Below are 12,088 nucleotides of genomic sequence, written 5' to 3' on the forward strand. Positions count from 1 at the left end.
TAAACATTATCATGACTCAGTAGCATTTGAGCAACCACAGGCATGTTCTTGGGGAAGTTTTGTCCAGTGAAGTTACTTTGTCCAGAGGGAGTGACAATAAAGTTATCGTGGGGTCACACGCTTGCTATTTGGGGACTTTGGATTGTTTTAAGCTAAGAATTGTTGCCTTAAATGGCCTTTGCTTTGGGAATGAGTGCTTGCTTAACCTGTCCAAGAGATCTGCACTGACTGACGCAGGCTGTTTCTGTCCTGGTCCTGACTCCCTTTAGGCCCCAAGATTCCATTCTCTTCCCACAAGAAAAAGCTCTGGCCACTGACTGTCTCACTTTCTCAGGCAGAAAGCTCTCATGGTGTCTTACTAACCTCCACGAGGCTGAGGACGGCAATAGGCTCATATGCTGTGTAGCTCTGGTAATTTCCAGAAGGCTGTGAGTTCTGAGGATGCTTTAACACCCTTCCTGCCATACTCCCAGGTGCCCTGATACTGGCCATCGGGGCCCCAGGAGCTCCAACCCAGACCAATGCCCACTCCCTCCAGGGCTGCCACCATTTCTCAGAGTTTACAGTGAGTGGCTCTAGTTCGGGTGAAGTGACTTCCTTTCCTTCCAGAGCCCGTCTGTGTCACAGAATACACAAGCTGTCCTACAGGGCCTTGTCCCAGAGAATCAGATGTGTGCCAGGAGGAAGACAAACAAGTCTCAATGTCACCATTTCAATGCCACATGTAACTCAGTGCCTCGCCGAGGTTGACAGATGATACCAGAAGCCTACAGAAGAGACTTTTCTTTAGACAGCACTCTGACCGAAATGAGACTTTCTCCCTGTTGCGTCTCCACGTTGACTCGGGTCTTTTGCCTCCTTCACCATACTCCACGTTGGCAGTCTTGGCGGCCAGTGTACGTGGCTCTCAGCAGGAACCTGGCCCTTTATTCCACCTTCTCTCGAGGCACCCCACCTCGGAACAATCAGGACAGGAGAGCACACAACAGTTCCAAGGGCAGGAGAAATGCATTTCCCCTAACTGCACCCCCTTTTCTCCTGTTGGAGACACGGGTGTTATGAAGCTTGTGAAAGCCCAAAGACTTCTGTAGCTACTTCAGGCCATGTGGCTCCAAGTCCGTGAGGCCACCAGGGCTTTTGCAGAGAGTGTTTGGACACTGTGGGGCGTGTAGAATAGGTACTGGCTTTGCCAAACCCACCTCACGTCCCCAGCCGGCCACAGGTGCTCCTGTGCCCTTAGAGCCTAGCGGAGAAAAGCTGGCCACCTCCGTGTCCAGTTCTGCCGCGGTCCCCAAGCCCTGGTCTTCAAGGCCCTGCTGCCCAGCTGCACCAATCCAGTTGGACTTCGTCCCACCTCTGTGTTGCACACCAGGGGGAAGGGAAGGGCTGACGCTCTCAGAATCCCAGTACAGCAGCTGTAATAGCTCAGAGAGCACAAGAGGACGCCCTGGACATCAGACCTGCCACCAGCAGTTTGCAGATTGACAGATGCGAGCTTAGCTGCTTCCTGGTTTGATTATCTGCTCTGGCAAGAAAAGCTGGCCCCAGGTACTGTGCAGGTCTCACTTGTACATACCCCAGCAGCATGGTGGGTAGCTTAGACCTACCCACTGCTGTAAACAACAGCACTGCACTGTGGGATAAGCTGCCACCAAAATAGATTAGTAAGTGTCCTCCATCCCAGGACAAGCCAGAAGAGAAGGAAGCACTCAGCAGTTCCTTGTTTCCTCAGGTCACAGTGGGCGCCCGTCCTCACGTGCTGTCCCCTCCACGCACCCCGTGTGCTCACCTGCTCCGCAGGCCTGTTGCCAGCAGAAATCTCAAGATCGGTTCCCACTACCTAAAGCCCTAGAGCAGAGAATATGGCAGTATTAATTCCCCCGTGTGGGACGTGGCCTCCTAAAGCCCCGAGAAGCCGCCTCCCTCCAGCCAGATTTGCAGACTCTTCAGAGCCTCCGTTCTCCATGTCATCAGCACAAAGCAGGAGTCTCTGAGGGGGGCTGCACTGGAGGCAAGTGACCCGAGGACCCCTTCCCTAGCCGGCAGGACAGAACACGCTTGTCTGAGTGAGTCTGGGTCCCACGTTTCTGGCTGTCCCAGTAGTGTGTCTACCAAAGCCACTGCAATGGACACAGTGGACACAGGAAAACAGAGAGCGAGGGAGTCTCCCTGGGTGAGCTCCCCATGTGCACATTTTCATCTACAAAGGGCACATTCCCGTGTAGGTTAGGTCTGGCACATGATAGGGAAATGGGGGAAGATCTACAGGAGGCAGACACCTACACCCAGCCCAAGTCAATATCTATAATAAAAGCCACACTTGGAAAAGGGCGTTTCCACCAGAAACATTGGCAACAATTCACTGTACTTCCCATCATTTCTCCTAGCTCTTAGGTGGAGACATACGGACCAGGAAGTCAAAGCCGTCCTTGCCTCTGTAGTGACTTAGAAACACTCTACAAGGGCTGGAGAGGTGGCTCAGTGGTTAGAGCTCTGACTGCTCTTCCAGAGGTCCTGAGTTCAAATCCCAGCAACCACATGGTGGCTCACAACCATCTGTGATGAGATCTGATGCCCTCTTCTGGTGTGTCTGAAGACAGTGACAGTGTACTCATATACATAAAACAGACAAATCTCAAAACATAAAAGAAGAAAGAGAATCTTTACAAACCAGCATGAAAACAAGCCACCAAGTCCCAGGTCCTCATTGTGCTGTCCCCATCCACACCCCCACCATTGCCGTGGGCCGTGGTCGCTCTCAGCCATTGACACAGTAGTTGCCTAGGCTGCTGGAAGTGACACTGTGTTCTTAGGAGCCTGGACAAGCTGGGCCAGCTGGAGCCATAGCCTCAGTCCATCATTTCTTCAGGCTGTCACCTCTGGCAGATTCTTAATCTGTCGATTCATAAACTTAAATGTCACCTGGGAAGAACAGTCCCCTTGGATATGACCTGAAGGAACTAGGCTAGTCTTTTGTTTCAGTGTATTTTGCTCAGTGGAGTATTGCTTGAAATTAGCAGGTCATTAACCAAAACCAGGAAATCTCCTTTTACCCAAGAGACGTAGAATTGGTGGCATTTGGAGTAATGGGATTTGACGTGCACTAAAATCTCTACCGAGGGCTCTACATTGTTCCTGCCAGGCTCCGGCTGGAAACGAGGAGCTGTCAGGAATTGCTCAGTCTCTGCTGAGTTAAGGAACCCACTGCCTGACTTTATCACTGACCCCTGAAGTTAGAGGGCCTTTGAGAACTGTGGCAGAGAGATGCTTTCATCTGTGACTGCCTGCCTTCAGCTCAGCTAGAGATGGGGAGCTGCAGTGGTAAAGCATCAAAGTGAGAAATGCACTTTTCACTGTTGGCAAGGAACCTGTTTGATAAACCGGGTAGGCAAATAACTTAAACTCCTTGGACTCAAATCAAGGCCCAGACACTCAATCGTGCAACCTTGAGAAAACCCCTTAACCTCTGTCTCTTGGCCTTACTCATAGGATTATGAAGATTAAATGACCTCACATGGGTGGAGGCCTTTGTACAGTGCTCACAAGCACTTGATAGGCTAGCCACAACAAAAATAATCTGTCAACAACTGCTCTATTGAATATTAACAGTGATAATGTTGAATTATTAGAAAATAATTGTTTTAAGTCTGGAGACAAGAACCAGGTCAGTGACTAGGAGTGCCTGCTGTGGAATCCTGAGGACCTCAGCTGAAATCCCCAGGATCCCAGGAGTAACTACTAACCCTAACGCAACAGCCCATGGGGAGACAAGTGATAGATCGCGGGTGCTCATTGGCCGACCAGCCTGGCCAGAACCATAAGCTTCAGAGTCTGTGGACTCCCCGTCTCAAGGAACGAAGGCAGGAGGCACTAGAGGAACACACCTGACCTCCACAGGCGCCTTCTCCACACCCCACACACTCAGCTTTATTAGGGTATGCAGGCTCCCGAGACAGTCCTTTCTCCCGAAACTGCCCTTCTTTCTGCAGAAAGGCACATGGGTGACACTCCAGAATAGTCACGAGCTTCTCGGTCCTAGCTAGTGAACCAAACAAAATCTGAGCATTGTTTTTATGAGGAAACATCTAGTGTAAATGTCCCTCAGTGTACTTAGATTAATGGGGGCAGAGAGTCATTTTCATCCTAAGGTAAACTGAGCTCCAGACTGAGGTTTGCCCAAGAGTCTTGAAGCTCTGTCCTCATGAAAGCTTTTGTTATTTCAGGTGCAATTGCTGGTATAGTTGATCAGCCAATGCAGAACTTCCAGAAAACATCTGAGACCCAGGCTTCAGCAGGACATAAGGCCAAAGGTGTCATCTCAGGCGTGGGGAAAGGAATCATGGGAGTATTCACCAAACCCATTGGCGGAGCTGCAGAACTTGTGTCACAGACTGGCTACGGTGAGTAGGTTTAAGGAAAAAACCAAACAAAACCAATCAGGCCGACTCAGTGAAGTGCATTCCTCCTCAGTCCTCAGTCTACCAGCCTTTCACAGGGGCATGAGGCGAGACCTACAGTGAATAAACTGTACTCACTTTCCTGTGTCCCAGCGTGTACTCACAGAGTATGACTGCTATCAGCAACATCCATGAGTCAGTTCAGATATTCTGTGCCATTTTCTAACCGTGCATTTCATAGATTTTAATTAAAAAGTATCATTTTTTATGGCAAGAGAGAAAAGGATGGTTACTTTTTCTATGATAAATTGGGGCAGACAAACTGTTCTAAGTCAGAAAGACATCTGTTCCTGTTGCCTGTGGAGAAAGGAGAAGGCATGCACGCTGATCTTTGGGATCAGCTGCATTTTCCGGTTCTGAGTCTCCTGGCCAATGGGAGTGAAGGCACCTAGTGTGCAGCTCAAATCCCTTTCCCAAGCAGATGCTGGGAGACCTGGGGCTTGTTGCATGTACTGTGTGTAAGTGACGGTGTGAAGGGAAGCCCCTCCCCTGCTTGCTTTCCGCACTCCGGCAGAGTACATTACAGTGAGCATCTGATTAGAATTGCCTTTCTACTTAAAACACGATGGTGTCCAGGCAACAGGCAAGCTAGCTGGCGTTTCAGACCACAGGAGAGGCCACCCACTTGTCAGAAGCACATTCTCTGCATCTGGCAGGGCACATATCCAGGGCCCCCTTAGATCACACCGACAGCCATGCTCTGGTCACGCCGTCCACCTGTGGGTGGCAGGTTCAGTCACAGGGAAACTGACAGTACAAACTGCTGCAGCTCAGAGGTGGGAAGGTTCAACTCTCTTACTTACTGACAAAAAGTGTTCTTTTTGCTACAAACTTGGAGTAAAAACTCTACTTCCTAAGTTGCCTGGGTTTTGACATGGTCTCTTCCCATGTTTCCCAGGCTTAGGAACTCAGCCTTATGTAAGAGAATCTCAGCAGAGCTTCACATGGCCTTTTTGGTTTCCATCACTCTTGTAAAACTTTTATGACCACACTGAAGGTTTTACAAACCACTAACTCTTAGCCTAATGACTATGCCTCGTTTATAAACATTTACAAGCCCTCAGAAAGCACACATGCTGTACCATCTTTGGTTCTGGAGAGTCTCTTTGGAGGCTTATGTGGCTGCTGCTGGGCGCCCTCATTCGGTACTGGCACCAGAGAAAGCAAGGAATAAACTAGAGGTCCCAAGAGCACTCGTAAATGTATACAGAATCTTGTTTAACAGCTGGATTAAGTCATTTAAATTTAAATACTATATCTAGGCAAACCGTGTGCTTTATATGTAGCTGGTTTTCTGTTTTGTTTTTTTAGCCACTCAGATATAGAAGTATTGTATTAAACAGCAAAGTCAAGTAATACTTTTCAAACACCTAAGTTTTAAGTGACATGTACTGTTTATAGTAGTGAACTGTTTATGACCAGTTCTCTCAGGAGCATTGCTTCCTCTGACTCAGTGGTTCTCAACCTTAATGCTGGGACCCCTCAATACAGTTCCTCCCTCAATACAGACCCCAACCATAAATTTATTCTCGTCGCTACTTTATAACTGTAAGTTTGCTACTGTTATGAGTCGTAAGTATATGCATTTTCCAGTGGCCTTAGGCGATGTCTGTGAAAGGCTGGTGTGACCCCCAGGTTCAGAACCGCTGCTGTGTTAAGTCTGTCTAAGGCACGTTCGGCACAGCTGACGTAATGGCTGCCGAGTTTGAGTCTGTGTTGCCTATGGCAGCTGGAAGACAGCGTGGCTGCAGTAGAGTAAGTCCACCTTTGCTTCTCACCACAGGTATTTTACATGGAGCTGGACTTTCTCGGCTTCCCAAACCACGGTGCCAGCCAACACATCTACATGCTGACCAGGCTCCAAACAGCCACGCCAAATATGTCTGGTAAACCCTGAGCCACTTGCTCAGTTTGTGTATACACTGTTAGTGGGTAGAGCCTGGCTCGATGTCATGCTAACGGACGTGTCCAGGGGAGACCAAAGGAACAGCTGTTTGTGACAGTGGAACTGCAGGGAAAGGCTGCTCTTTCCAGGTTAAAGCTGGATAGAAAACTGTGGGCTGGTTGTGGTAGAACCGCCAGTTCAAGGCCAGCTTGGGCAACACAGGGACACCAAACAAAACCATGTCCTCTGCTTGGTCCTAAGGATACACACTGTTTAACAAGGACCAAGAGCCCCATGGAACCAGAGTTCTAACTGGGGTGTCATTTCTCATGGAAAGAAAACAGCCTAATGAAGCACTGGCTATCTCCTCTCCAGAAGCAAGAATCAACATGAAAATTGGCAATATTTTTTTAGGCAGCTATAGCAAATATAGAAATACTGTAATTAAGCTAAAGTTAACAGTCTACTTTGCCCTTAAGGAATGGCTGTTATTTTGGTTTTGTTTGTGGGAAGAGAGGGGGCGTAGGCCAATCATTGATAAACAGTGAAAGCTGTTGTGACTGTCTTGCTCTTGACCTCAAATTCTTCCTTTTAAACAGGAAAATGCTTCAGTCTTTGGGTAGACCAGAAGTCCACATGGCCCTGGATGTGGTTCTGGTGAGGGGCTCGGGCCAGGAGCACGAAGGGTGCTTGCTGCTGACATCAGAAGTGCTCTTTGTCGTTAGTATCAGTGAGGACACACAGCAGCAGGCCTTCCCCATCACAGAGATCGACTGTGCACAGGACACCAGGCAGAGCAACCTGCTCACTGTACAGCTCAAGCAGCCAAGAGTAGCCTGTGATGTGGAGGTACAGTTCCCAAAGCAGGGTGACTGGGCCAGCTTTTAGGAAGCTGAAATGGAGCCTCACCACTGGTGCTTAGACATCTAGAGACCAGGAGAGACAGGAAACACTGTGAAGGAGACGAGGTAGACTAGAAGGGACTAGAAAGGTCCCACCCTTTTGAACCCAAGATGGTCAGAGGAACTCCCAGCCTCAGGCTAAGAGCTTCTGTGTGAAACGTGATTCATTTGTCATGGGGTTGAGGAACTGGAGTAATATGGCAGCACAGTAGACTTTAAGGAGAGAGTCAGTGCAAAGAAAGGAGGCTGAATGCTTGCAGGCAGACAAACCAGAGGTGGGGCTTTGCTGGTGTTCCCCTTCCGCTCCTAGTCCAACCCAAGTAGTAAACTTCAGTGATACTCTTTCCTGCTTCACATTCAGCAACTGTTTTCCTTTTCCCACAGTGGGTGACACATGACCCTGACCCAAGGACAGCTTAGGTTTGGGGGACAGCCCTGTAGATGTGCTAGCTAGTGGCTCCTACACAGAATGGATACTCACAAGGTAGAAGTGAGCCCTGCCCAGAGCAGCCCTGGTCTCCCAGTCAGTCCACCCTACAATAAGCAGATGCACCCACTGGTGATGGCCTGTATCACACACCCCAAGGACTGACTGCAAAGATTCTTGAACATTGTTTTTCCAGGAGATGGAGGTAGTCCTTACTGAGAATTGAACAGTGACAACCAAGATTGCAAAACTACCCCTACCCACCCCCACAGGATCTGCCCAATTCCTTTCATGATATTTCTCCTGATATGGGATCCCGTCTCCCTCACACTGCTTGGGTAGAATTATCTGAGCAGATGGAAAGCAGCCAACCACAACATCTCCTGAGATCTCTTGTTTCTTGGACCACAATCAGTCAGGCTTTAAGCTGGGATTTGGCACAGTACTACACTGCTGCTTTCGGCTGACGACTTTCTGGGAATAAACAGGGGTCAGATGTCCAGGCTGACTTCATTAGCCCTGCCAGAAATCTCCTGATTCAGTTGACAATGAAGCAGCAGTCATCTGGCTCCAGGATTTGGCAAAGGACAGTGGCATTGTCTTCAAGCTCTTAGTCCTAGAGACCTCCAAGCCCTAAGAAATATCTGTGACCAGGTTTCTTTCCCCTTAGTTGGCACAGACACTTGAGACCTCCAGCTATGAGATTCATTGATCTTTTACTGGTGTCTAGTTCTAATCCTCGTTCGCATTTCTACTTGAGGGTAGCCGGGGAACTGACTGTGGCCTGTTGTTTTTATAATGCCAGTCTGTAGAAGCTGAAGGTTGAGGCTATGAACTCAGCAGGCTGAGAAGAGATGGAAGCATCCAAACCTGCTGCTGTGCAGGGAAGAGGGAATGGCTGTTACAGAGGCGGATACTCAGTGCCATCACACAAGCACATGCCTCTGTCTTGTGCAGAGTAGGTCTCCAAGGCATCAAGCTGCACTCTGTCCTGCTCCACTGTGTTCCCACTGTCAACCCACACCCACTCCCTCCTCAGCCACCCCCAGGAGAAAGCTGAAGCTGGGGCCGTTTTTCAGAGACCCCCGAGGGCTGTGACGCAGTGTGTCCTCAGGAGAGTTTTCTCCACTTTGCTCAAATCAGAACCTTAAGGCAACCCAGATCCAAAGCCTGGTCAGGAAGGTTTCTGCTGTGAAAGCCCAGAGCAGAATTTCAGGCCCTAGAACATGTCCTTTCACCTTAGAGGCTAGAAACAGAACTCCTTGGAATTCTGGAAGGAGCTAATTTGTAAATGACACCATTGAGTATATTCAAATACGGCAGGTTTTAGACTAAAGAACCAGTATTGCTTTTCTTGGTTAAATGCAGTCATTTTTTAGGGATAATTGCTTAATATGCCTGGCACATTATTAAAATCCCTATGAGAGGCTCAAAATGAGTCAGGAGGTCAATTTATTCCTTGGCCAGGTTCCTTTCACAACACAGGCTTTCCTGTGCTGCTGTTCAGGAGGAGCAATTAGGCCTTTTTGTGTATTCAAAGCTCTCCAGCTGAATCCTGGCCCCATCAATGATATCATCAGCACTCTGGCCTTTGCCTGGTGTGCACAGCTTTCATCTGTTGTGTCTTAGAGGGTTTCCTTTTCTTTCTCAAGCTGAAAACTCCAAGACCCTCACTGTACTCACTCCTCTGGCCGGACCTTCACTCTTTTCTGTAGCCGTTCACAACTTTCTACTTTTAGCTTCATTTTGTCTGAGCACTGTTTAAATTCTTTACATTACAACCCTGAGAACTAAAACACCCCTGTGAAAACGTTTATAATTCTTCCAGGATGGCCTTCTCAGTATTTAGTAGTTAACATACACACACACACAGAGTCAGTGGCTACTAAATTCTGCAAACCATTGCCCAACTGCAAATTCTCTACTGGGCTTGATCTGCACAGTAGATAGCTGTGGGCTTCAGGGTGGGGAGAATTTATGGTCCTAAGTGCCTTTGATGGGTCTTCCTCAGATAGTCTCCTTAAGAACTTAGGAAGTATATCTAGCTCCAGTCCTTGTTCCACTGAAGATGAGCCAGACTTTTATGAACTATAAATGTAGTTTGCATCCTCCCCTTGCCATAAAAATTTCCCTGTCCTCTGCCCAGTTTTTCTTTTTTTTTTGGCTTTAAATCCGAGCATTTATAAAAACAAAAATGTTACAATTCAGGAAGGTGGCAGTTTTGTTTTTCAAAAATGTTCTGCCCAAAGCCACTGCTTTGCACGATATACTCCTCTCTGCCTTCTGTCAGATGCTGAGGTTCAGGGAACCAGGGCAACTTTTTATTTTAGGATGCTGAGTTGCATGCTGACTACATGTCAGAGGAGGAGGTATTCCCTCCTTTGTTCTCAGGCTGCCTGGTAGAAGGCAAGGGCAAATGTGTTAATAGTATCAAATCGTTGACTTTAAACATGGGAATTTTATGCACAATGAAACGCTTTACTCGGAGGAGGTTGTCCTGATGGTGTCATGGGATCTGCCTGTGTGTGCTATCCGTGCACTGGTATCACTCATCGCACACGTGTGACTTAGACAGAATGGCCTTTGCTAGATGACCTAGGAGACAGTGGACAAGTAGACCCAGGAATGTAATTTTGATGGCAACTCACTAAGGAACCTTTGTTTTTGGAACCCAGATTGATGGCGCCCGGGAGAGACTGTCAGAGCAACAGTTCAACAGGCTCGTGGACTATATCGCGAAGACATCCTGTCACCTGGCCCCCAGCTGCTCTTCTATGCAGACGTGCTCTGTGGTGGCCGTGGAGCCCCCTCCTGCCACAGTTAAAACATACCATTATGTGGTTGACCCACATTTTGCTCAGGTGTTCATTAGTAAGTTTACTATGGTAAAGAATAAAGCCCTGAGGAAAGGCTTTGCCTGAGTCCCCTTTAAGCTACGTGTTTGATCATTGCTGTGCGACAGAGTTCTAACACTCAACATGGACACAGAGCCAACACTTCAATTACAGGCATACTCAGTTTGGAGGGACTTACATCTTCTTCCCAAAGAAACAAAAATTCCAGATGGGAGAACAAATGATCAGGAAACCCTGTAAATGTTGTGTTCTCACCATACACAGAGACCCTTTTCTATACGCCACCCGCAGAAGCTTTCTCTGGAACTTAAGTCTATTAATGATCTGCTCTATGGTAAAACGTGGACAGGCCCTGGAAAACAGACCAAGAAATAAAACCCCACCACCTCTGTAACACTTAGAACTTTGCTGTTTCTCTTGAATTACACTTAACTACAGTCTCATTCTTTTAGTAAAAACAATGTATATTCCCCTCAAAGTCTGTGTAAGACACTTAACTGCTCAGGTATATGTGGAAAGCTTGTGTTTACTAAGCTAAAAAATAACATTTTGTGTCTACCAACAAAAACAGAACATACTGGTTTTAAGTTTGTTTGGTGATGAGTTAAAAACTCCAGTCCAGACAGTTCTCTGCTGAGTTGGTGTGTGAACAAGGAGATACCCCTAGTGTCTGCTCGGTAGGATCTAACGTCCAAGGAGGGCTTTGATGCAAGACCTGGAGTCACCAGCTCTCTACAATGTGAGTCTCATGGTCTCATTACCCACCAGTGGCATTCGTGCACAGGCCTACCGACAGTCTGTTCCTTCAACTGAAATGTGACAGTAAGCACCACCGACCAACAACGGCCCTCAGTCTGCTGGGCACTTCCCTACTACAGCACCGTCTTGGAAAACAAGTCCTTGGTGACAATTCAAACCAGATATGAAGATCATCTCTGCAATTGGTCTGTTATACATTTAGAAAAGGAATATTTTTATCCATCTCAAGAATAATTATTTTTAACTATGTAAATATGTACTGATTCTAGTAATGGCCTATGGTAATTTTACATATCGTTCATTAGAAATTATTATATAAATAATAAAAGGTATTCCTGAACTACTGACCGTGGGTACTTTGCAGGTTTTCATTGATAACCGTTTGAACATCTCACTCACTGAGTCTGTCTTACACAAGTTAAATAAGAACAACTCCTGATCACACTTGGATACAGTGGTCCTTGAACTTCTGCCACAGCCCTGTCCTTCACGCTTCTGTCACCACAAGGGAAAAAACTAAGTTTGCATAAAATAACTTTGGTTACAACAAAATCTAAATAATAGGAAGGTTCTAAAAGTACTTGTGAAGAATCAAATCACTATCAGACTGTCAGACATTCCTCAACACTGCTAAGTGAGTTTCTGGATCAGACACATATTCCCATTCATTATGCATATTCTTGGCTCATTAATAACGGTAATTTTTCTAATAGCAAATCAATTAACTTGTCTTTCTGGTAACAGCAGCAATACCAAGGACTGGCAATACCAAGGACAGACTTTCTTTAATCAACGCATCTCCT

The 12,088-nt window shown here is 47.2% G+C and overlaps 1 protein-coding gene across 1 annotated transcript in view; it reads left to right on the plus strand.

Moving 5' to 3' along the window:
• The window catches only part of VPS13B (vacuolar protein sorting 13 homolog B), a 425,975-nt gene extending 414,403 nt beyond the window's left edge, over positions 1–11,572 (plus strand). The window contains exons 59-62 of the mRNA XM_080909429.1: positions 4,224–4,400; positions 6,241–6,343; positions 6,942–7,191; positions 10,347–11,572. Of these exons, the coding sequence (XP_080765555.1) occupies positions 4,224–4,400; positions 6,241–6,343; positions 6,942–7,191; positions 10,347–10,592 (776 nt within the window). The 3' untranslated portion in view covers positions 10,593–11,572. The remainder of the gene's footprint in view (positions 1–4,223; positions 4,401–6,240; positions 6,344–6,941; positions 7,192–10,346) is intronic.
• Positions 11,573–12,088: the final 516 nt, after the last annotated feature.

This window comes from Micromys minutus, assembly GCF_963924665.1.
Source record: "Micromys minutus genome assembly, chromosome: 33".
NCBI lineage: Eukaryota > Metazoa > Chordata > Mammalia > Rodentia > Muridae > Micromys > Micromys minutus.